General features: G+C 40.7%; 1 protein-coding gene across 1 annotated transcript in view; it reads right to left on the bottom strand.

Moving 5' to 3' along the window:
* LOC119720465 (fibrillin-1-like) overlaps positions 1-24,580 on the bottom strand; it is a 41,811-nt gene extending 17,231 nt beyond the window's left edge. Inside the window, exons 1-29 of the mRNA XM_038190137.1 lie at positions 24,577-24,580; positions 24,270-24,518; positions 23,744-23,998; positions 22,612-22,863; positions 22,066-22,130; positions 20,991-21,083; positions 20,057-20,224; positions 18,218-18,349; positions 17,220-17,661; positions 16,213-16,392; positions 12,698-12,808; positions 11,843-12,063; positions 11,170-11,254; positions 10,672-10,836; positions 9,996-10,112; positions 9,332-9,589; positions 8,761-8,913; positions 7,846-8,027; positions 7,125-7,305; positions 5,890-6,036; positions 4,670-4,801; positions 3,910-4,035; positions 3,402-3,650; positions 2,913-3,041; positions 2,092-2,211; positions 1,460-1,576; positions 991-1,110; positions 692-826; positions 308-439 (exon numbers count right to left, since the gene is read on the bottom strand). Of these exons, the coding sequence (XP_038046065.1) occupies positions 308-439; positions 692-826; positions 991-1,110; positions 1,460-1,576; positions 2,092-2,211; positions 2,913-3,041; positions 3,402-3,650; positions 3,910-4,035; positions 4,670-4,801; positions 5,890-6,036; positions 7,125-7,305; positions 7,846-8,027; positions 8,761-8,913; positions 9,332-9,589; positions 9,996-10,112; positions 10,672-10,836; positions 11,170-11,254; positions 11,843-12,063; positions 12,698-12,808; positions 16,213-16,392; positions 17,220-17,661; positions 18,218-18,349; positions 20,057-20,224; positions 20,991-21,083; positions 22,066-22,130; positions 22,612-22,863; positions 23,744-23,998; positions 24,270-24,518; positions 24,577-24,580 (4,720 nt within the window). The remainder of the gene's footprint in view (positions 1-307; positions 440-691; positions 827-990; positions 1,111-1,459; positions 1,577-2,091; positions 2,212-2,912; positions 3,042-3,401; positions 3,651-3,909; positions 4,036-4,669; positions 4,802-5,889; positions 6,037-7,124; positions 7,306-7,845; positions 8,028-8,760; positions 8,914-9,331; positions 9,590-9,995; positions 10,113-10,671; positions 10,837-11,169; positions 11,255-11,842; positions 12,064-12,697; positions 12,809-16,212; positions 16,393-17,219; positions 17,662-18,217; positions 18,350-20,056; positions 20,225-20,990; positions 21,084-22,065; positions 22,131-22,611; positions 22,864-23,743; positions 23,999-24,269; positions 24,519-24,576) is intronic.
* Positions 24,581-26,110: the final 1,530 nt, after the last annotated feature.

Genomic DNA, 26,110 nt, shown 5'->3' with positions numbered 1-26,110 from the left:
GAACATGCAGCTAATTTGTGTTCACAGGTTGCGGTTGAAAACATATAAGTCCTTAACAGACTTTCGAAATTTGTCCAACGAATGAAAGTCCAAAAGGCCTTGAAATGTTAACAAAATTGTAATTGAGAGTGAGGTAATTCAAACCGATTTCAGCTTTATTCTAATCCTGTTCACGATAATAATCTTCATGTTCATTTTGTGAATCATGTTTGCTTTTAGATATTTATGTTCAGAGTCATGGAACATGAAATTTGTAAAGTTTCCAAAGGCCCCCAGGTACGCACACCCATGAGGAAAGGGTCCTAACCTGAGCAGGATCCGTTGAAACTCTCGCTGCTGAAGCCAGGCTTGCAGTCACAAGTGAAGTAGGGTTCATCGTTGACGCACATCTGGCTCATAGCGTCGCACTTATGAGTACCAGCTTGGCATTCATTCACATCTAAATGTCATGAAATAATGCCGTGATGGCTTGTCAGAGTTCAGATTTCAAGTAGAAATTAGGTAGACTACAGTGCTGATTAATCTATATACATTCTACCAGACAAGAAGTACTTTTACATCAACAGTGCCCCCCACCAAAAAAAAAAGGAAAAAAAAACGGTCGGTTGATTCATAGTACTTTTGGTCGGCAATATTTCTGCTCAGCAGCCACGCAAAATTGAATATTAGTTTCATTGTAAAATTGACATACCTGAACAGGTCCGTTGGTCACTGTTGAGAGTGTAGCCGGGATAGCAACGACACTCGTACCTGCCGTCCATGTTAACACACATCGATTTGGCACCACACATGTGAGGGTCACTCGGGCTTGTGCACTCATCAATATCTGAAATGCAGTCAGAAAATGTGAAGTTAGAAGAATGTTCTCTTAAAGCCATTGAACGGTATGGCGTAGAAATATTTCAATTCTTGTAAAGAAATATGACTCTGTTTCACAGATCAAAAAGTTAAAACAAGTTGAGGAAGGAAGACACTTTTGAAGAATATTACCTTCACAGACTAAGGGATTAACATCGATTGCGTATCCTGGGTAGCAGAGGCACACGTCTGCTTTGTTGGTTCTGTAGCACTCACCCTGTGTGCAATTTGTACCCGAACACAGCATTTCAGCTGTGGGAGAAAAAAAAACCACATACATTGTGATGGCAAAGAATTGTACTACGTTGTATTTACTCACTGATGAATCTATAAAACCGGACAGTGCTGGGGCAGTTTCGGGCTGTACATGGACTCATGGGTTACGATATTTGGTAGTAAAGAGACAATTACGAATACAAAGTTTTGTCATGTTTGCTAACCACTTGAGCTTTCTTCATTTTGTTAATATTTATTAACATAAATCAGCAAAACAGGTTTTCCCACTGGAAATACTGGTCATGTGATAATTAATAGGTAATCTTTTGGATTTCTCGATGCGCTTTATGCACATTTCGGATGCCAAACTGGCTAAATAGTTTACCTTGGCAAACTCCATATTGAAGGGTGAAACCTGCACTACAATTGCAAGCAAATGATCCTTCCGTGTTAGAGCACTCTTGCTGGCAGTTGTCTAATTCAAGAGTGCATTCGTCAATGTCTGTGCAAAAGGGAGTGGAAACCAGATTTACAACAAATAGCACAAGTATTGGAGTTAAACGCTGATAACTGTGAAAAGGGCCATTGTTTTGTCATTGCAAGTCCCCTGTACTGTTACTGGACTTGGAGATCGACCTGCACTTTATACCAAAGAAGAGATTTGTGTTGAGCAATGGACTTCATAAAAAATGGAAAGGGATGGTTACACACAGCTTGCGATTAAATGGCAACACAGGCTTTTATAGTAATATTGATACTAAAATAATGTTATTGCCACATCCGGTGGAAAAGTTTAGACAAAAATAAGGAACATTCTTCGCCTCACTACTTCAGTGTCGGATAATTTATTGACTGAGTCTGATGGCTTTTGATTGCTTTAACAGCTGAGACACTAAACCAAAACAATCGCACTGTGACATTGGTTCTAAGAAAGAATATTTACAATTGTTTTATTTTCTTTTACAAAGATTTTATAATGTCAGGGTGCTAAATTGTGAAGATTAGTTGATATCTCACCTGTGCAGGTCTGTCCATCCCCTGCGTATCCAGTCACACAGTCACACTGATAGCTGCCAACCGTGTTGGTGCAATTAGCGTTTTCAGAACAATCATTGCTTCCCTGACACTCATCGATATCTACAAGGATCAAAGTTTGTGACAAGAAAGAAAATGGTTGGATAGAAATAAAATACTTTCATTTTAATTTGTGTCAATGTCGTATTCTTTTGTCAACAACGTGTTTGCCGAGCAAGGGATTTGGCAGTGCATCAAGGAATGTAGCAAATGGGGCGGGGTGCCACCAAAAAGTATCCCAGTCAGCACCTACAGCCTCAATTGACAAATGAACCACCGTGAGCGTTGCTGTAGTGACGAGAGCCAACTATTCTTCGATAAGGTCCAAGGGATTTGAACATCGTCTCCTGGAGTCAGACAGAGTACAGTTCCCCTCCAACACAACATTTTTTTTGCGTTTGCAACGGCTGGCTATTTACCGCTTCCTAGCCACCTTCCAACACGGAGGAACAGTCAGCAAATTTGGTATCGCACACCCAATCGAATTAGTCTTACTATGCCCCTGAGCACATATTCCAATCTTGTCAACTACCTCTAGTCTACACATTTAAGAAGCAGTCCTTCGACACAAAAGCACTGGCAACAGAACAATTAATCTTTGTTTTCGTTTTAGACAATTGTATGAATACCTGCGAAGAAGGTTTTGGTAAAAAATAGAGGATAACTCCCATTTTCAGTCCGCTGTTTAGTTCCCGTTAACAGTGTGCATCTAAAAGGGACACTAATAATACACATATACAGCACACTCAGTATGTTTGATTTACCTGTACAGTTTGTCCGACCGTCCCCGGTGTATCCATCCTTACACCTGCAGTCAAAGCTACCCACTGTGTTGCTGCACTCACCAGTAACGGCCAAACAATCGTCCTGACCAGTGGTACACTCATTCAAATCTGGAAATCAACGGTAATGGCAGAAACATTACGCTGTGCTGAAATATGGTATTTTGCAGCCGTGGCTCTATCTTTGTCCTATGGTTTGCAACAGTGAATACTTTTAGTCAATCATGGACAACAGTAACTGTGTTAGGACATGGCCTAAGTTGGTGAGGGTGATCGTGTTATGTTGGAAGTCGACAAATCAGATCGACAGCCCTGGAAAATATGCACTGAACAGAGCATACTCTTTTCCACTCCATTACCTTCAGGAAATAAAACACTGCACTCCAAATATCGCCCTGGCTGGCTAGGTTCACTAACTGCAATCAATACCAAGCTTGTTGTACACTAAAAAATTGCAATAACATTACTTACCCGCACACATCATTCCGTTGCCAACATAACCAGCGTTGCACTGGCATAGAAAGCTGCCTTGAGTGTCCGTACACTCAGCGTTCTCATCACAGACTGGTAACGGTGCGGCACATTCGTCTATATTGGTGCAGTTGGTGCCATCGCCAGTCCAGCCATCCCGACACGCACACGTGTATGACCCCACGGTGTTTGTACAATCGGCTTCAGCGTGACAATTATCATCCATGTCTCTTGCGCATTCATTCAGATCTGGTGACAAACAGACGAAAGTAGTATTTCGAGTGACACGTAACAGCAAGTTTCCACGCTGCCTTTTAACACAAATATTGAACGCAGTTTAACACCTCCAGATTTCGAGAATAAAGTTTTATTATACCAAAATTAAATCGCATTTGCATTGGCGATAACATGGACATTACCTCCTGATTCATCCATTTGGTAAAATCCACATTGTTTGCGTCTATATAAGGCAATTAATTCCAAAGTCAATTAGTACATAAGGCCTTACCTTGACATGTCTTGCCATCACCTTCATATCCCGCAATGCACACACACAGGTACGAGCCGATGGTGTTTTCACACTTAGCTTTCTCGTCGCAAGTGTAGCTACTATTGTCTGTGCATTCCACGAGGTCTAAGGGATGTATCACAAAAACCCACACAATTTGAAAAATCTTACTTTGATTTCAACTTCTTGTAGATAATGTTGTTTTTTTATGCCTCCACTAGTGATTGTAAATTAAGCTAATTTAATACTGACTTCACAGTAAGGTGAGAAAAACATTGAAAACAGGAGAATTTCTACTCAACATTTTAGCATTATTTGTTTGTATATTGACTGTATTTGAACAAAATTTCGAGCCATGACTGACTTAAATCAAATTTTATTAATGTAAAAAGAACAAAATTTGGGTGTCATTACTTTGAGTTTGCATTCTCCTTGGTATATCATGTACCTGCCTAGGCTAAATTGCTTAGCTACAACCTTTGAAACACCTGAAAATAAATATTCACGAGTTCTCACAAGTTCTCACCAGTTCTCACCAGTTGACTATGTTGTTGATTGTGGTATGTTCAGCATCATAATTTGCACAGTGGAAAGGCAAAACCACAAACGCCGTGTTATCAAACATTTTTAACCAATAAAACAACATCTGTTTCTAAACTGTTTTGTGCTTTATCATATTCATAAATACTCATAGATTTTGCTTACTGTACAACAAATGTTGAAAACTTCTCTACTGCTTTCTAAAAACGAATAGGCCTACCTGTACACGACGTTCCATCCATGAAGTCGTCCCTGAAGCCTGGTTTACAGTCACACTCGTAGCTGCCCTGGGTGTTGTTGCACACGGCGTTGACACTACAGTTGTGCAGGTCCAATTCACATTCGTCAATATCTATACCATCCAAATCAAACACAAACATTCTAAACGGGTGGTTTTATAGCTAAAGTGCAAGTCTGACACACAAAAACTGGTTATTCATTATCTGTTTGTCTGTTGTGTCTGTCTGATTTGCATGTCTCATCAACTCACATAGTATTTCTTTAATTAGTTAGTATTTAAAGACATCTCTTTATATAGGCTTCGGCTTCCAGAATATGCCTCCATGTGTGTGCCGGAACACTTTGTATTATTCTATTGTCTCGTGCAGAATGGAATTGAATGTGAACTGGGGGAAAAACACTGACATGCCGACAATCCTCAGATAACACAAGGGTAAATTTTGAATTAAAAAAGGCTGACAATTCGAATAAGCCTTCAAATACATAAAATGCTGAATTTTGCTCATTTCATCTTTGTTAAATATAATCAATTTCGGCGTTTCAAAATACAGTGCGCCACCAAGAGTTTGTCATGGAGAGTTCATTTTACCAAGTGCATTGTGGGCGATGGTCGATAAATTCGCAGCGCGGGACATTAACAGGTAGTTTTTTTCCGGTCAGTAGTAGTTTCGTAAGCGAATGATTTTAGGGTCTGTTTGCCCTTTTATTTTCTTAATATCAATATGGTGTTGTTGGTAATGCGGCAGAACGCTATGCCCCCATCTATAACATAAGCTCAAGTTGACTTCTGACAATCATTCAAATGGGCCATGTTTTGTCGACCATCAATTTAAAAAATATTGACTCTCCATGGCAAACTTTTGGTGGCGCAATGCATTATGAATCGCCTGAATTAGTAGTTGTAGATTTTTTGGAAGGCGATGGCAGAATGTGTAGCCAATGACCCTAAATATCACTGTCCGAGTCTCACAATGTAATTGATAACTGCATCTGAGGGAGGTTCGAGGAAAGCTAAAATAGTATCTGTCACAGTTGGCCTATTGCGGATAACCTTTTCTTCACCTTATCCAGATATTTAAAGAGAAAACTTCTTATGTATTGTGCCCTCTCACTTTCGCAACCAATTTTTTTTCAACAGGTATATCTGTGATTCTGCAGGTTTTTCTTTGTATTTTAGTCCATACAAAGAGCACTGCATACCAATGCATCGCCTGTTGTCAATGTACAAGGAGTAGCCACATTCACAGCTGCAGTTGTAGTCCATGAGGGTGTTGTTGCAGATCTGATCGCAGCCACGTCCACCGCTGCTGGCTGGCTCGTCTTTGTATAGCTCACACTCGTCGATATCTGCAAGAAATCAACATAGAGTCTTCAGGACAACACGATACGTCATCAACAGTTAACGTGAGTTCCATATCATTAATACAGTAGTCACTATCAAACTTCATTAACTAATGAAAACAGAATCATTGGGTACTTTATTGATGTAATCTATCACAACAGGGAATTGTAAGGGCGGGGAATTGAGGTGGCTAACCATGTTATTTCCTTTGGGGGAGGGTGTTGGAGATGGCTGACTACTCCCCTTCAAGTATATTCCAAGGCCCTTATAGGGGTTTCCGTATATAGTTTCCGATTTCAAGTATCTAGGATCATGGGTCGACTCCTCTGAGCACGACATCCGCATTAGGAAAGCCCTTGCCTGGAAGGCTCTACATGGGATGAAAACCATATGGAGCTCTAACATGTCAAGGGATGTCAAGATCAGTTTCTTCCAGGCCACGGTGGAGTCCATCATGCTATATGGATGTGAGTGCTGGACCTTAACAACGACCCTTCAGAAGTCCCTCGACGGTTGTTACACCAGAATGTTGGGGAGGGTGCTCAACATCGACTGGAGAAACCACGTTTCTAATAACACCCTTTACGGCATGCTACCTAGGATCTCACAGAAGATCGCATACAGGCGGATGGGCATGGCAGGGCACTGCTGCAGACACCCTGAGCTACCAGCAAGCCGTCTGGTGCTGTGGGAACCGACTCATGGGGTGAAGCGGAGGGGAAGACAGAGGACGAGCTATGTCGGGGTTCTGAGGAGAGATGCCGGGACTGAGACCACAACAGAGTTGGCTGCTTGTATAAAGGATAGAGAGGATTGGAAACGCCGCAGGGGATCCCGCCTGCGGGCGACATGATGATATGTTGATGATGTGACTCCATTTGTGACTCCATTTGCAAAAATCTTGATTTAGATTGGGCTGTTAATTGCGGTCACTCTCAAAGTTCTGGCCTGCATTGGAAGTACATCTCTTGTGGTGCTGAGGGTCGCCCATGGGCATGTCACAGGTGAAGTGGTCCACGAGCAAGTTGGTCTTAGCCAGTAAAGGAGCTAGTGGTTTCAAATTAAATGCTCAAACCAAGAACTCTTTACTTACCCTGACAGAACCTGCCGTCACCCTCAAGTCCTTCAGGGCAGGGCCCACAGGTGCTGTTCAACGACGGTGGCGCTTCATCGAAACAAGCCACGCCTATGAAACAGGGGCCGTCCTCACAGGCGTCGTAATCCACTTCACAGAACTCACCACTCCAGCCAGGCTCACACTCGCAAAGCACCACCTTGAAAGGAAATGAATGACAATGTAAACCAACATACTGCACACATAATGTAAACCAACATACTGCACAAATAAATGTGCAGAACAACAATCTCGTCGATTGCATTGCTACATACATTCACAGAGCTTATAGGTAGTGTCTTTCGAATTAGGAAATCCTCTGTCATCGAACAGGACACTTTTCTTACAAAAAGTTCAACTTTCAATTAGCTGCATTTTAGGCCTAATTAAGACTAATCAATAGATCATGAGAATCATTGTTACACAAGCGCAAAAAATACTACACAGCTTCTATACACGGACTCATGTCGACTTCATCATACATCATACATAGGACAGATATAGCCTGGTGAAGCTGTGGCCAGAAGTTTTACTGCAGCTTCGGAAGATAATGACTGTGTAAAAAGTATAAAAAGGTAAGTCAGTCAGTCGGTAGTTAGTCGAAAATTCGATCGGTCAGTGGGCAATAGTCTAGCCCGGTTGGGCCAGCAAACAAAATAACCGACCCGCCATAAAAAAACCCAAAACAATAAGCACTCACACCAAAACTGTCTTCGACAACATCCGTGCCAATCACAAACTCATCCCACAGGCACGTGCCACCGTTCATGCAGTCACAGAGCTGTACGGTTGGTTCGTGTGTGGTATTAGCTTTGCCATCTGTTGCTAGGAACGCAACCATGACCTTTGACTGGTCCGCTGGCGTCCATGTGAAGAGACCACCTGTAAGATAATATGGAAGTGGAAAAAATATAGTGGCTTCTGAAACTTGAAAAATCGTAATTAGCTGTAGGCCTCTTATAATTATGTGGTGTCCAAAGTATTTAGTGCCCAACATTTTGGACTGGGTGGGTTCGTTTCTGCCACCTATCATAATGGGTAAGGTAAGGGATACTGACCGCAGGGAGGATCAATAATAAGAGCCACTTTTAGCCGGGGGGTTGCAGGAGCCCAAAATGGAACAGAAGGGGGGGGGTTGTATATTAAAATAAAACACAACAGTTGAATTTTTCAAAAGCATAGAACATAAAGTCTTATGAAAGTAGGCTAGCAGTGGTAGATCCAGGATTTTCATGACTTGTGTTAATTGGGCTAATAGTCCGGAAACTTTTCAAGAGTTGATCGATAGATAAGGCTCAGGACTCAACGCATGAAACGATCGAATGCCTTTGGCTAGGATTCAAGATGTGCAACAAGGATTTTTTTCTTGGAACTTTGTGAAATTTGGGGTCATCACACTAGTCAGAAGTGGGGTTGGAGTTGAAGAGAGGTGGAGAGAGGGGGAGGGGGCTTGTTAGCCACCTGAATATATAGATGTCGTGGGTTCAAGTCAAACGCAATTAAGCTAATGTTTTTTTCTCAAAGATTAATTTGATGGCAACGCGTACACTGCTCTCATGAAAATAATGCTGACGGAAGAGAGCCTAAGCTACTTCGTAAAGGTTATTTGTTTTACCCTCTTCGGTGATGGATGCACCTTCAATTGGCTCCACCAATGAAAATACAACATCGTCTCCATCAGGATCCATGGCTTCCAGTTGTTCTGCGAATTCCACACCCACCGATACCCTGATGGTATCCGAAGCGGTTATGTTTGGTGGATAGTTTGCTGCAAATTGTTAAAAAATAAGTGCATTTTATTGCATTACAATAGAATGCCACTCTATCAAACACCGATATACTGGATTTATGGCCAAAACAATCGCCGTAAAATCTGAACCCAAAGGTTTGTGCAATCCTACAGGTCAAGTGTGGCAGGCAGAAAAGGGATTTAACCAATGACCACCAAACAAAAATTAGGGCTTTTTTGTGGACCCCGTGATGCCCATTGTAGTGATGCTCAACTGCAAATGATCATTTGCATGCACGATTGTCAGTGCGATGGTGAGCACCTGTACGTTCCCTGTACGCTGATGATGCATGAGCATCATACCAGCGTATGATGTTGATGGTATCAACACGAATCCGTGCCCAACCCTGCCTTCGTCACTACTGAAGGACTAGTCATGAGCGACAGCTTTACTCACTTGCTGCACTTTCGGTTTCAGAGTTTATTTCATTCAGCATCACTGTAGACTGTCCGATGCTTTCATCTTCCGTCGCCAGTGTGTCAAACAAACACATCTTGTTGTCCCCGCATAACTCCTGAGCCTTTTGAAGCTTTTCCGGAGTGGCAGCTGCGACAAGATCTTCATAGAAACTTGGCAGGAAGGAGTGGTCATTTGATAGTGCCCAAGTTTCGTCACCCACATAGTAGAATAGAGAACCTTGTTCAGTGATACGCCCTGTGTGAAGCCAAAGGAGAAATGTGCATGTTATCTAAGAAAACTGAGGTTCTATTGTAGCAAAGAAATATCTAATTTGTCTGTCAATATTCAACAGCTTCATAAAGAGTTTCGGATAGGATCGTGTTAATGTATAGGATCATATTCTGCAATTAAATCACTTTGACCTTGGTTCCAGACATGTGAAATGTATTTCTGACTTGTACCCGATTGTGTAGGTATTCATTGGAGTGTCTTTGCGAATACCCTCCAACATCTTCCAGATCTATTTACGGACTCGACTGGAAAAGGAAGTGTACACATTTCAGGGGTATCCCGACTGAATGCTAAATTATGACAAAATCTAAAACAAAAAACAGGCAAAAAGATTTCACAACAGTCAAAAACAGTACGTTGATAGACTTACAGGTTTCACCAAAATTATAGAAGTCTCTTTCAATCATCTCTCCGTTGTCACCGGTGGCTGGTTGTATAGTACCATCACGTCTGGTTGCATCATTGCTTTGGTCGCCATCCCAAACGCCTGTACAGCAGACATTTAATCAATCATTCATGCTACACAGACTGAGAGCCTGCATGACCTTTAATTACACACGTTTTGTGAAGGACAGCCCCTCCAAAGTTCAGGAAATCGAATAGGTTGCTTTATTGGTTGCTATTATGTGCCTCGACGGGTGCCTACTTCCTTGTAGCCCGATTGGGCTACTCCTGCAGTACTCTTTTGTGTCATATGGATCTAACTTAAGTAGGCCCTATGGGACAGTATACATGGAGATCAATTTCGCACCCACTTTTATCAGACAATAACGCCTAGTACTGTAGTTGAGTCTTTCACGAGTAAATCACAATATTGTAAAGAACAATAACACGGGAAAGTCCCCGTCACAGTTCATTTGAATGCTTGACTTGACGCTGGACTGTATCGGACTTTCGTTGACTTGTAGTGCACTTGTGAGAACTTGTGAGGACTTGAGAAAGACTTGTGTACATTGGACTGAAGTCAAAATGAAGTTTTTGAATGTTGTCTGTTAAGGCAATCAATTTTGTACTGTTTGCTTATGAATAATTTGAGTTTTACTCACCCAGTAATCCTTTGGTTTGTCCTTGATACGTTTGCCCTAACTGGACAGTAATGTCTCCAATGCTGTTGTTTACTCCTACTGTAAACTGAATATCGCCAGGGAACATGGTGACCACTTTGTTAGTTGAAGCATCCCTTTTGACAGTCACATTGCCAATTAGCAATCCTAAAGAGAATGGATGATAATGAGAAATTCTTGGTTTTTAATTATTTCCCCATTACTAGGTAAAATGCCACTTATTGATTAAAACTTCCGAAAACTAAAAAGAACAGGGAAAAGAGTTGCTTGGTGCATTCTAAATACACATCTGAAAGGTATGGTAGAGGTATGATGTAATCTAAAAGGCTCAACAGGGGACTCATAGGAGGTTGTGTTCAATGAAGAATCACTGGGTTAAGTATGGGCCGATCAGCACAGATGTTGTAATTATACCTCTACTACTAATTTAGGGGGCGGGGCTACCAGGTAACATTTAAACTGCACCCACTGCTCATGTACCTGCTGTTGTAGGCGTGACAACATCTCCATTGACAGTTGTTATCAGGTCGTCGGCTTCCTGCCTTTTGTTTAATTTTACCTCAACCTGGGAGAAAATAAAAAAAAAAAACACTTCTCATCAAATCTGACAGGTTCAGAAAGCTAGGACATTATTTCCTTCCGACTTAAAATATTTCGAAAGTGCTTGATCCAGTGCAAGATACGTGCAGAAAATGTGAGATTTCTGTTAGTTTTAGTGCAATACGGACCAACGACAAAGGGTATATTGAAGGGCAAAAAATGCAATGTCTTAGATCACAATGTTTCTCTTCAAGAATATTAGCAAGTTTCCATATTAAAAAATTCCTCAACATTTTAAGATTTCAAGAAAATCATATACTGTTGGATAGACAATAGGGCAACGGATGTATAGTAATCCTTTCCAAATCTACAAAATAAACTTTAAAATATTGTTTTCATTGTTGTTGTTTTTTTTTGGGGGGGGGGGTCAGCGGAATACTGAACTCATAGCGTGCAGATTCATGAGTATTAACAAGCTCATAGAAACGTGCTAAAAATGTATGTCAAATGAACACTTAATTAGCTACAGCTGCCAATTACTTAAGTTTAATAATCGGGTGCAGCTCAAAATATTTTTGCAAAATATTTTTGATGAAAGTAAAGTGTTACAAACCCGTCCCTCTCCGGAATACTCCGCAGCAAACCCAGAATAGAATGTTGCATCCGTTAGTTGACCAGTTTCTACATTGGTAGCTCGCTGCGTCCGGCCTTGTAGTTCAAAGATTTGTGCTCCGTTCTCATCTTCCATGAGTGCTACTGTGTATTCACCAAGGCCATTGAAGGTGTACTCAACTCCGTCCAGGGTTTTGATGTGAGGGTCTCCCCAGAACCAGACTTTGAGAATTTGCAAAAGAAAACAAAATTAATAAAATAAATTTTATTCAGTGCCTGGTTTTCCACTTGTTCACTTGTTGTCGATATGAAATCATACAAAGGTATCAAAGGTTTCTCTTATTACTGACACTATTACACAAAGTAAATTGGACCAACCATTATTTCAGCATGTTAGATTAGTTTGCGTGCCTAAGCTTGTAAAAATGTACTTATCAACAAACTTTTCCATTTGCATGAAAAAGTTATCATGCATGGACCAACAGATTGAAAAATAACAAAAACTAGCTTTGTTTCAGTGAATGGAAACTTAGCAGATGTAGTAAGCACAAGATCGGATGAAGAACACAATTTTAATTTTCTAGGGGGGCCCAAAAAAAATCTGAGGCAATTTTTGACGACTTTGACCATTTTTTTTGTAAGGAAAAGATGGTGATGTACGCAGTACCTGCCTTTATATTATAGTGACGTCACTTATTTTTTATTTGGGGGAGGGGGGTGTGCCATGCCCCCCCCCCCCCCCCGATCTAAGTAAGCATGGATATCTACGACTGGACAGCCGAGATCTGAAAGACAAATTTCTGTAAAATTTAAAACAAAAATGACTTGCTCAGAGTTCTAAATAATGCAAACTTACACCACCATGGTGGTCGGTAACTATAGCAACCCATGGCCGGTCTGTAGTAATTGTAGAGGTAGCAGAGTGTAGAAGCCTGACAGCAGTAATACCGAGGCAGTACTTCCTGATCTGTGTACAAAACACGCAGAATGATTTCCTCATTTTAAAGTCACTCACTTTGTATTTGTCTTCAGTGCGCCATCTGGCGTTTTTTCTTCTTCTTTGTTTCGTTTTGTTTTGTTTTGTTTTGTTTTGTTTTGTTTTGTTTTGTTTTATTTGTTTGTCCAGTTTTCCTTGTACGTTCGTTTTCGTATTTTAGTTTGGGAGATAGGGGAAATTTTTGGGGAATTGTGCCTTCGATAAATCGTGCATGGAATTTGGCACACAGTCAGAGTATGTATTAATACAGATATTTGGCTCTAGACTAGGGCAAATTTGTATTTCCCAGATTTGTGCTTTGAAAAATGTAGGTAGAATAAGATTCAGTTTTCAAAATTTTCAAAATTGCCATAACTTGTTATTCTACCGATATTTTTACAAAGGACAAATCTGCGATGGCCCGATAGCAAAACATCTTTCTAATGACATGTGTGCCAAATGCCATGCTTGTATCAGAAGTTGGACAATCAAAACTTAACTTCTGTTTTATGATTTGGTGGCTTTCAAGACGATCAGCAACTTTTCGGGAAATTTTAAAAATAAACATGTATATATATTTTGTTTGACCGCAGCGCCCTCTATAGTTGGGTTCCATGGCAACCAAAGTTATATTTTGAAAGACCTATTCATGAAGAATAAATGTGCTGAGTTTGATTAAGATCGGCCAAGGTCTGCTCAGGTTATGGCATTTTGTTTCGTCCCCTTCCAACCCTATTACTAAGAAATTGCCTTCTAAGCTCAATCATGGAAAATTCCAATAATTGGCCTCCTGAGAGAAAGCATCCCTAAATTTCCATTGTTAACATTTTTTTCCTACTGGGGATATGCCAATGATAAAAAAAAAAATATCGGTGGCGGTGGGTTCGGGGGGGGGGGTGCCTGGGACCCCCCCCCTCTCCCTTAGGTCACGGACTATATGAGTAACTGGGTAAATGTGAGGGCAAAGATGGTTATTGTGGTTTATTTTGCTGCTTTGCGCCGAAATGTCAGCATCGAGCTGTATACTCCCCAGGGAGCTGAGATGGTCTTTGGAACGTTTCATTGGCCCAGTGTGCAGGGTAATAATGCTGCGCGTAATGGTGCCATTAAGGAGACACGTTATATTAATTTCTTCGCACGATGGGAGACATCGGTCATTAGGGAGACATTTTCATGTCTCCCTAATGTCACAGCCCCCCTTTAGAGGCACAATTTTGCAGTCGCAATTAGATTATATTTGTTGCTCGTGGTCTAATTAGTAAACTTACCGAAATTCGTTGTAAAAGGACAAGGAAATATTGGGTTAGGGCACATGTAAGTTTGAACAATTTTGTGCACATGTCTTTGGGGATGAACGAATAAAACTTGCAAGGGAAACAGACAAAACTAGAGATTCGCGTGTGTTGAGTTACAAACGCAGAGTGGTCGGGCGGACAGCCTTTTCATTATACACTGCCCAGAAAAGTTAGGAATATACGCATATATAGAACAAAGGATCACGAAATTAAATCCTTTCCAGTACAATCAACTATTTTTTTTTTTACAAAAATGTATCTTAAACGGTGTAGTAAAATGCTTCTGCTTTTGAGTTATATTCGGATTTTATTGCATTTCCGGTAACACCGGAAGTGAAGGTCAAGCGGTTTTGTTTCCAGCGACAAAAATGGTTCCCACGGCATAGTGTACAACCTCATGGAAGAACGAACACGATACTCTATTTAGTTAAAAATATATAGCGCAAACTATTTTGTCAGAATTTGCCCTTAAATCGCTTGTAATTTGATACCTGATGACGTCAAGATGACGTAACAAAGATTATAGATTTCGAAAGATGACGTCGTCACACTGTTTTATGTGTCTGACATTCCTCACTTAACACTTTCCTATTTTGTATGTGTGTAGTAAAATGCTTCTGCTTTTGAGTTGTATTCGGTTTTTATTGCACTTCCGGTAACATGCGGTTTTTTGTGGGGACAAGAAATGTTTCTCAAGGCATAGTGTGCAACCTCACGAAAAAAATGAATAGAAGCTCTATATAGTTCAAAAGATATATCGCAAACTATTTCGTGAAAATTTGCCCGTAAATCACTTGTAATTTGTTACCTGATGACGTCATGATGATGTAAAAAAATTTATAACATCTTCATAACATGGTTCAAATTCACACTATGTTTTATGATCATACCATAAACCGTTCGGAAGAAATTTTGCTTTGTTTTGATTCCAAGCTAACGTCTTCATTTTGAATTCACCTAACTTTGACCTTCCGGTAGCCCCAGAAGAAAAGGTCACACGACTTTGACTTCAAAATCAAAAAAAAATGTTTATCAAGGTATTGACGTAAGAGTAATATGCACCACTTGGGATGAGAGTCGATGTATATTGAAAGTTACAGGTTCATATCATAAACCGTCTAGGAGAAAACCCGCGGAGAATTATTGACCGGAAAGGTTTCAAATTCATGACGTCATGAGACCGGAAGTTACTTCTATGAGAATTTAAAAACGATAATATTTTAAATTTAATTATATTATGTGATTCATGTCGTATATCTTCGTAGCCCAAATAACGATATCCCTTTCAATGTTTACCTTTTGCTTCCAAATACTGTGACGTCATCAAACCGGAGTTTGGTGTTAGGAATGCATACAGTTATATTTTCCATATTTTCATACGTTAACGTCACAACGAACATTTATCCCCTCCGAACTAAACAGTATTCACTTCCCGTTTTTTGAATAATGACGTCATTAAGCCAGAAAAAGCTTGTATGTGTACATAGAATGTTCACTAAAATTTATCACACCGTTAATTTTTTGAAACAAAATATTTGATTGTACTGGAAAGGATTTAATTTCGTGATCCTCGTTCTTACATAAACATATTCATAACTCAACTCGGCAGTGTTTAATGAACAAATTGCCTGCCCGACCACTCTGCGTTTGTAACAACAAACGCGAACCTCTAGTTTGTATTTGAATGCCTGTAGTGTGTGTGATCTCTGTGTATTCACTAAGCTGAATAGCTTCAAAGCATTGAGCATTCTATGGACAGCTATAAAAATGGGTTATTTTAGTAAAACGTGCATAGCATTGTCCGATTTCAGTTATTCTTATTTTTTTTCACATGAGCGGAATAACATGCTCGTTTAACACATGATTTATTGGTGTGTCAAATTTAATCAGACGTAAGACATGATGACATTTCTCTTTGTTTACTGTTTACTTTTCATGGGAGCTAAAGGTGGGTCTTGACCCCAGCATGCTGCTACCCATGCATGTAAAGAAAGTAAGTTGTGATTATGTCGCAGGTTTATTGGCCTTTAGCTGGTCTAAAATGTAATGTTGCAAGTTGTTGGGTGCATTCAATTAGGTGTCTGCCTATTAGGTGCTTACCATACCGCTGGTTGAACAGACTAGGTGAATAAAACCAGGGACTGACTGGATAATACTCAAAGACAGAAGCAACTACAGCATTCCTGACGCCCCGGAGAAGACTCCATGTCCATGTGCTGTAGCAACATACCGGACCCGGGGTATAAGGAAACTGCCAAGCACGAACATAGCAAACAGCAGCTGCATAAAAATTACATTCAGTTAAAAAAAACACACAAAGAGAATAGGAAATCAGTGTGAAAGGGGTTACACGTAAACAATAGAGGGTAAAATATTGAATTTTCTCTTCAAAAATAGAAGTTTAATTTACCAATAAAAGAAAGGTTTGCCGGAAACACCATTGGAATATTTTTTTAAACTAAGAGAATTGTTCTGAAATAAGACCTGAGGTGAAGACTCGTCAGAATTTTCTGACCCGTCTTCAAAGACGGTCATATAAACTTGCAGTTCCGGTCAGTATGCTTTGACCGTTCTCCTGAAGACGGCCAGAGCATACAGACCGGAACGTCGAGTTTATACCTCTGGCCAGAGCATTCATGCCTGGGACGTCGAGTTCACACCTCTGTTGTTTTTTCAGAACCAATCTCTTAATTTGAGAAATAATTCCGACATGATGTTTCCGCAAAACTAGTATCCCCACCATGCAAAGTCTCCAATCTTACTTGAGTGAACCATTTTGGCTTTCAGAAATTGAACGTTAAAATGTATTGTGAGAATTTAAGAAATAGCTTTTGGTATAACGCGTCTGCATTTCATCAAGTTTGAGAGCCCTCATATTTCAGCATCCAGTTTTTTGACGAATAATCATAGAAAAAATCCAAATAGTTTTAGAAATGTTGGGTTTGTGTTAATTGTTGTTTGCTTTACAAAAGAACCACACAAGTCAAATGTAAAGGTACATTGTAAAATGAAGCGTCGAGTTAACCGCTGTTCATGAACTGGTCACTGTTCATTCAGACATGTACTATCGGGGTGGGGGTGGGAGCTAGTGGATAGCCTGTACTCACCAACTGATGAGCTGCTTCCTGAATTTGGGAGGAAATAACTGTAAGCGATGGATATCCATCTTGGGTCCCAACGTGCCTGCCACCAACTGCATGGACAAGTGTGCGCAGTCCAATACCAGTAGTAACCTAAAGTAACCTGCCCACTGTACCAGTTACGACAGAACAAGCGGGGATTCACAAAATTGTCCGGTAGGCTGTCAAGTCTCTGGACCCAGCGCCCGTACATCCCGGTATTTCCCATAACACTTCCAGGGCGGAAACGTAAGTAGCTTGGTACGTTCAGGTAGAATTTGTTGCCATATTGTCCGCAGGTGAAGCCCTGGATGACGTTGTCATTTGGCAGGAGGTTTTCGTTCCAGTTCATGCCGCAGCGCTCATAGTTGAAGATAACATAGCCATGAATGTAATCTGTCACAAGCACAGCTTGGAAAGAGTTGGTACTCTGAACAGAAAAAAAAACACAACAAAATAAAGAAATGCATTGTTAATCCCAAAAGACTGAGAAATCAGTTCAGCACGATTTGACTTCACTTACCTACAAAATTCAAAAGCTTTATTCAACGTCAACACCCTGGTTTAAATATAATTATTTTCAAATAATATTTAGTATTGTACTTGTTGTCCATTAAACAAAACAGTGTAGAGCAAAATGCATGGTGATGCATGCTTTGATAGATAAACTGTTCATTTGTAAACAAATTGTATGCTGCTATTTAATACGTAGGTATTTGTCAAACAAATTGTGTACTGTTTGAGCATGATGTTCGACAAAACGTTGCACTGGCAGAATTAAAATGTGTACGAGGTTACAGAATGTAGGCAGGCAACAGTATTACACAGAGTTGAGCAGACTGAAGTTGGCTACAGACATACATTGGTGAAGCGATTGTGATGATGAACCCAACTCTTCACCAGCGTTTTATTAACGATTCGCTTTTGCATCCGATCTTATAGAGAGACATGATTTAAATCAAACAGCCCTGTTACAAAATACTTACTTTATCGGGTGAGAGGGCTTCTACATAGCGCCATGTGATGACAAGAGCCCAGGCTGCATTGAAGCTGCCATACCGGGCCGACACGATGCTACTCAAGGTAGATAACATGGTTGAGCCACTGCCTTCATATACCTGGAAAAAGGCAGGAGAACTTATGCCGTGGTGCTGTAGGCTAAATATAGCAGTGTGTTTTGAGAGTCATTGTAAATGAGCTGATGAGATGGGCTAGATCGGAGGTTAATGGGGAGACTATTCCACAGACTTGGGGCAGCTGTATACGAAAAGATCAGCTCTTCCCAGGATCGTTAAGATCTCAGCACAGCCAGAAGTTGTTGGTTCGAAGACCTGAGACTAGAGCGATGACAATTACAATGAGAACCAGGAGGGTGATAAATAGGTATGTGCATAAAATGACATTGTTTCATACTCTTGACAATCAGTGTGAAAGTGGCAGTGTGTCCATATACCTGTCACTGCTTATGCAAGGAGTCGATTAAGTGACAGTTCTTACAATTCATAATTATCAGTAACTTGGATGTATTATTCATGCGGGGATGAATGGGGGGATGGACTGGACGTGTTTGCCCCCACGCCACCACGCCCCCAACCCCGCCCCCAAAAAGGTCCACATTAGTTTAACCCTAAAAGGGCCGGGGGCGGAATCCGCCCCTCCCCTCGGCTTTTTCCGCGATAGCCTTTAAACAATTTTTTTTCGCGACCCGAGCTGTAATGACTTTTTAGCCTCGAGCCTTGCGCATCTTTAGACACCAAAAATATAAAAATCGGACTAGAGGTTTTGCGCAACGAAAATTTTTCCGGCGCTACGCGCCGTGAAAACTGAATTTTCCCGTATACGTCGGGTACACAGACCAGAATTACCATTCATACATATGAATAATTAATTAGCCATAATTCTAAAACCCTTTGACCTATAGTCATGAAATTTCTTGGGTATATTTATGAAGAGTTGATCTATGCATGTACCGAGTTTCAAAATTGTTCGTCACTCGATGGCCGAGATCTTGAGGGGGGGGCGGAATCCCCCCCACCCCCCCGGCTGAGAGATGGTCAAAATAACCCGGCCCTTTTAGGGTTAAGTTAGTTTCAACTGAGTAAACCTAATACTTTCATATCTTTTTTTTGCGGGGGGGTGGGTGGATTTAGGGTCAGGTCCAGATACCACAAAATAAGTCTTAATCAAATTCTTAATCACCACTACCTCTCTATAAAGCGCAAAGGGTGTATGCAAATCTGTTAGATATATGATCTTTGGCATAATCAAGTACGTGATCACGAAGCATGCAAAGCCTGTGAAGCAGGCGGCAGGCAGCGAAGTGGCCCCATCCCCCCAGCGGGCGAGGAGATCGAAGACTTGCCTTTCTTGTGCATTACAATGAACATAAACTGCTCTCAATCTGATTTCTCATTTATCTGTTTGATATCCTAATGCATATGGACTTAAAGGGATTGAAAATATTGAGTTAATTCTTTAAATTCCAATTGTGCAAGTTAAATTTTTTTCGCGGCTGGTTTATACTCAAAGACAGCTCAGGCTAATGCAAACTCGTTTTGATTAACTGGGTAAAGAGGATATTTAAAATACTTTTTTTGCCAGTCATTCTATGAAAACGAGAGACTAGTCAGAGTATAAGGACTGCTGAGCTTTGTTTTGATTAATCTGGGTCAATAGTAGCTTTGTTTGACTGGCTCAAAACTTACTTATTTGCTCGGTTGATTTCAAAACTACGCAGTATGATTTTTTGCATGACGAAATGTATGAAGTATGGCGGGGTTTACTGTCCTAAAAGACATGATAGCACAAAACTGCAACAAACTCACCTGAAAGAAGACATTCCTTGTCTGAGAAAACCTTCTGCTGTTGACGTCCGCCCAAAAAGGAGCTACCATTTTTGTTGGGCCCGTGAAGAAAGATTTTCTGGTGCCTGGGTAACCTCGTTTGTACAGACTTCGGGCATTGGAGAAGACAATGACACCATTATCTGCGAACTGTAAAAACAGGCAGTAAAAGATTTGTCAGCACCGTGAATTATAGTTCAAACATAAGATTTGGACATGGTTCCAATTCGTGGCACTGCTGAGCACACGTTTTTGTGTTAACAAAATCCCTTGTCCATTTCACAAAGCCAGCTAACTTCAATTTAGGGGCAAAGTTTGTTTTCAATACCTTTTATTTAAACATTTTATTTGTAACAACACGTACAGCAGAACGTCGGTATACAAGAATGGGGGTCCACCACAATAAATTCCAGTCAGTGTTTGTTAGAGCAATGCTCAGTAAAACAAGGGCGGATCCAGAACACAGTTTTTTGGGACCCCCAAAAAATTGGTCCCCCAAAAAGTGGGTTCCCGAACATTGCAGCGCGGGGTTTGGGGCCCACTGAAGGGCCCCCAAAAATGTTTGATTCTAGATGCTCTGTGGTGCGATCTGAGGCAATTTCTGATCACTTTAACAAAATCTTTTTGAGGAAAAAATAGTGGTGTATGCTTTATTGCGACGTCACCTAAAAGAAAACAAAATAATGGGTTCGTTTTTGGCGGGGCCATGGCCCCCGTTGCCCCTTCCCTATGGACTCGCCCTTGCAGTATAATTGTACATAAAAAGAATTTTTGGCAAATAGAATATGCATGTGGTTTGCATAGTAGTACAGTGCTACTGCGTGTGATTTAAAAAAGATATAAGGTATTGCAGATAATGCAGATTTCCGTTCGAAAAATATACATTTTCTTCATGTTTTTCTTCTGTCATACTTACATAAATTTTCTCATGCAGCTCATTGCAGTAAGGAAAGAAATTTGGTGGGGTGATGGTTCTTGAGATCAAATCTTTGTTAGACGACAGTGATGGCTGTTTAGACAAAAAAGGTTGATTGTTTAAAGTCAGTGAGCAAGCAATATGATTTAAATAATAAAGAAAATTTAGTTAAACAAAAAGATTATCCAAAAAATATCATACGGATTCTTCAACCAACCCGTCGACGTGCAACAGACAGCCGTGTACATAGCAAAACTAAACATACACTAAATATTAGCTACTAAGGTTTGTAATTAACTTAAGAGGGAAGTACTTCCCTGCATTTCAAATGTTTATCAAATAGTCTCTACATTAAAAAAAAAAGTAATTTGGTGTAAGGCCACTGTGTATACCAGTATTATCAAAATAGTTCCTGTTCCCAACTGAAACAGGTTATCCGCAATTTTACACAGGGATTCAACAATTATGTAGTGGTTTTACAAAACATTAGTCTTCACACCTTTCCCTTTTTTTACGGGAGTGCGTGCAGAAACTAAACTGGTTCATGAGTAAGTACTTTTAATACACTGTATTTATTTTATGGTAAATCCATAAACATAAACAGTGATAGGGTAGTTTTGGGTGGTACAGGGTGCAAAGGGTACATGAAGAGTTATAGGGAACACATCTTATTCGATCACGAGGAAGCCATTATTGATCGGGTTCCCTGAACACATTTATAAATTGTACGCTGTTAAAAGTGATGTGCCAGACTATGTGTTCAAAGCCTTTTTTTTTCATTTATGTTTAAATGTGGCTTAAAACATTACGGTATAATTAATCACACATGTTTAATTACTTATCAGAACTGACCGGTATTAGTTTGTAATCAAGTTTGAGTCATTGCTTTCTTTTCTAATTTCAAGTTCCAAAAAGAAAGAATTCACACTGCTGTTGAATCAATATTGCAGACCCGTTAATAAAGCCTGTTGTGTGGTATAGTGACTAGTGGGTAATACCCTAGGATGAACAATTACGATGAGGTTCCAAAGTTGATACAAATCAGATATCCAGATTTAACTTATTTGTTACTTACTGGTTGTTGTTCTTGTGAAAGACGCCTATCCCCGACTGCGGTTCCGAAAGAAACAAAATTGGCCTCTGTTTTTTGAGAAAAGGCAAGACAATTAACAAATGTGTATCGTTGCACTCCAATTGTACACACCAACAGTATTCGTTATTGTCCGACTAGTGTCAAGGATTTCATGAATGGAACACATCTCGTAGACGTGTAATGTGACAAGGTTCATGTTGCGTGAAAAATGCATAAATCTCAAATTTGAGTGGCCCATGCAGTTTGAAACGCTCTGAGCATATCACTGATTATTCTGTGGAACAACAAATGCTAGACATATAATATGTGCATTCCAGCGTCAAAAATGGTAGAAAATCATCTCCACAATGCATGGTAAACTGAAATAAGTCTATCCAATTGTCCAAAATTTCTGTCAAAGGGACAGCACATCTTTGGTCTGCTGGGTGTTAGATATCGCCATGTAATTGGACGAAAAGGTGCTTTGAACAGAAACAATTTTCTCTTTATTCACATTAATGGGGGTACCAACACTCATATATTTCTTACCATAGACACTGAACGAGAAGCTCTCTGATGTGCTGCAGATTTCAACCTTAACACCGCAGGTCACTGTGTGATATCCAACACCAAACGAGATGCCTCCGCTGAGAGGCACATCATTTCCTTTCTGATCGGTACAAATGATGGATTCGCCATCCAAGTATCCGCCTGTCACTGCAGGCCACGAAACTACGACATCATTCTGTCCAGGCAGGGTACACTGGTTAGTAACCAATGGCACCGTTATGCGGGGCTTTGCTGTGGAGACAAAGGCAGTATTGACTGAACGTATGAATCTCGAGGTTTACTCATGTTTCAAATACTCAAATAAACCCACAGGTGGAAAAATATTGTGACATATTTAAATAACCCACAGAGGGATCAAACTCAGAAGGTGAATAATATTAATGTTTTACTTTACAGGAAATTGTAACTTAGGGAGACATTTCCATGGGGTTGAACACACACTTGTGTCCAATTTTAATGACCCCTAACCTCTATTTTTTCTTATCCAACCCTAAGAATGTTAGTATATTTATGTTTTGGAACACAAGCAATCAATCTAGCCCATCTGCGACACTACCATTTCGCCTCGAAATAGGAGTCGTGACATGTGCATTAGGGAGATATTAGAAGGACGAAAAGAATGTCTCCCTATGGGTACATTAACAAGAGTTTATAGCTGAACAAAGAAATCGATTGGGGTACGGTTTGAACTTGTGACCTCCAGATCACCGTTTTGACACGCTATGAACTTAGCGGTTAATACACTTTAGACACACCTATACATTAAGTCCTAGCATGGTTGAATTAATAGAGACGCTGTATTAACAAGTTTAGGCCACCGAACTATATGTGATCAATAAAATAGCCTAGCAATTAGTGTACACATTCCAACACTGTCTCAAAATTTTCTTAGATGAATGTATCCCATTCAAAAAGCAAATCGAGTCTCGGTCTTCCAATGTGTGACAGTCTTTAAATCACGGGTGCCACTAAGAAGCATTGATGTTAACCCGTGCAAGCCGTGGGTCCACGTATCAGGTACAAACAAGCTCTGAATTAAAATGTGAGACACCTAGTTAAGTTACCCTTCCCAGGTTTTGACTGTATCCTTGAACATTGTACTATTCCTTACCAAACACATAGAAATCGAAGGCTCCCACCGCTGCGCAACCAGCATTATTGGTGACAACGCAGGTGTGGACGTGTGTATGGTCCTGCAGGTACCACCAACCCCCTGTGAGCGGCATAGAGATTCCCCACGCTATACAGACGATTTGGTTGTTGTCGCTGTGCGTGGCGGTCACTCGGGGCCATGAAACCTGGGCATACACCCACCAAGAGACCGCACAACGATCGGCGACAGCTGGCAGGTTAAGAATCGATGATTCTATGGGGGTAGAAAAGGGAAAACAAAAAACACCAATTCAATCTGGAATGAGTAATGACACAGACCATAAGTAAACACACACAAACATGGACAATTGGGCTACTGGCTAAATCAATCAAAAGCAGATAAGTGGATGGCGCTGTGTTCCAGTTACTCTTGGACACAGGAGGGTAGAGGGTACTTATGCCCTGACCCCATAAGGGGGATTGAAAAGATGAGTTGAAATACACTGAAACCTACACTAACTTTATTGTGTTTTTTTTTTACTTACGTCGGACAGTGAACGAGAAGGTTTGCGAAACAGAACAACTATTATTGTCGACCTGACAGATCACGGTGTGAGCGCCCACCCTAAAGGCGATACCGCCACTGAGAGGCACAGCAATACCTCCTTCACTACATGAGATGGCTTGTCCACCCAGGTTGGTGCCAGATACTGCAGGCCAGCTTACAGAGGCAGTAGCCACACCAAAATCAGTGCATTGGTCGTCAACGTCTGGTACTGTTAGCGATGGAGATTCTGTGGATAGAAAGTATACATCGAAAGTTCTCGTTATGCAGATGTCGACGAAGTTTACCCATTATGTTTCAGTTTCATCCCAAACCGCCCTTCCTGCTACTCCCTGTGTTGCCTCAGCACTGACCATGCGCTTCCCTGGGCTAGCTGCACCCAATATTCTCAGCTAAGGACACGTTTTCTACTGCAAGGATTCGCCTTGACTGTTTTCGTACGCTTTGCTTAGATTGAAGAGCAGGATGAGATACCCCTTTTCCCACCAGACTAAGATAACGTAGATGCAAATCTCACCTACAACAACAACTGCGAAGCTGTTTGATGCCATGCAACCACCGCTATTGGTCACTGTGCAGTTAACGGTGTGACTTCCTACCGGGAAGTTACCTCCAACTAGAAACACGGGCAATCCACCTGATGTACATTTAATGGTTTGACCGTTGGTGTTGGTGCCAGTTACTGGACTCCATGACACTGTAGTTGTCACCTGATTTGGACTGGAGCAACTAACAGGGACCACGGGCACTGAAATTGATGGTGAAGCTATTGGAACAAAAAAACATACACAGAAGGTGAGATGCAATCTTTAACGACAAACGTCAATTCAATTTACTGTAAGTGAATATATATATATATATATTACGTCAGAGTGAGATGATAGAGCAGATGTAAATTAGCATGATTTTGGTAGCACACTGTTTACTGCCATCATAACTGAAGCAAATGTTCAAATCTTGAAAGATTTCTTCGTGTTACAAGGATGTGTACAAAAGTGTTAAACTGTGATTTAAAAAATGAAACAGGATGTCCACATTTGTTTCAAAGCTATATCCTGTCAGATGCAAAATCATCCATGAACTGTCACTTTGTTTCAGAGTTATATTTGTTTCAAAGTTTTCTCCTTTCACGGTTATATACTGTCAAATGTCAAATCTTCCAAGTCTTCCAACTGTTAGTTTGTTACATAAAAAAAATAATACACCACTACAGAATAGTATGTTTCATACCTGATACAACAAATGTGAAGCTTTTTGAACCTGGGCATCCATCGGAATTGGTAACACTGCATGTGATTTTATGCGATCCTACTCCAAAGGTTCCACCAGAGGTCGTCACTCCAGTTCCGCCTCCAGAAGCAACACATGTGATGCTTGCACCCGCAGCATTGGTGGCAGTCACAGTGGCCCAAGTCACAGTTACTGTAGCAGAGCCTTCATCGGTACATTGCGGACCCACGCTGGGCACAGTCACAGATGGAGAAGCTGTGTCAAACACAATATCAAATGACCAATGTCGATTGATTTTCAAAATTTGATGCATGAAGAATGTAGGAAAATACTACATTGGGACACGAATCTGGGGTCTTCTGAATACTATTAGAATACTCAACTAAGCCCTATCTTGACAGTCTGCCAACCTGTCAATGTCTTTGCCCAGTAAGCAGCCATCAATCTACAAGCGCCATGTAGCCTGAAATCACACCAAAATACAGGATGCTAGCAGCATTTTGCTAGTAATTCTGCTGACCTGGGTTTGGCGAACAAGTATCATTCAGGAAGGATATTGGCTTGTTTTGTTTTGAAATTGAGCGCACACAA

This window comes from Patiria miniata, unplaced genomic scaffold (genome assembly GCF_015706575.1).
Source record: "Patiria miniata isolate m_02_andy unplaced genomic scaffold, ASM1570657v1 HiC_scaffold_9, whole genome shotgun sequence".
NCBI lineage: Eukaryota > Metazoa > Echinodermata > Asteroidea > Valvatida > Asterinidae > Patiria > Patiria miniata.
The sequence above is the reverse complement of the archived record's forward strand: the minus strand, read 5'-3'. Positions and strand labels throughout refer to the sequence as shown.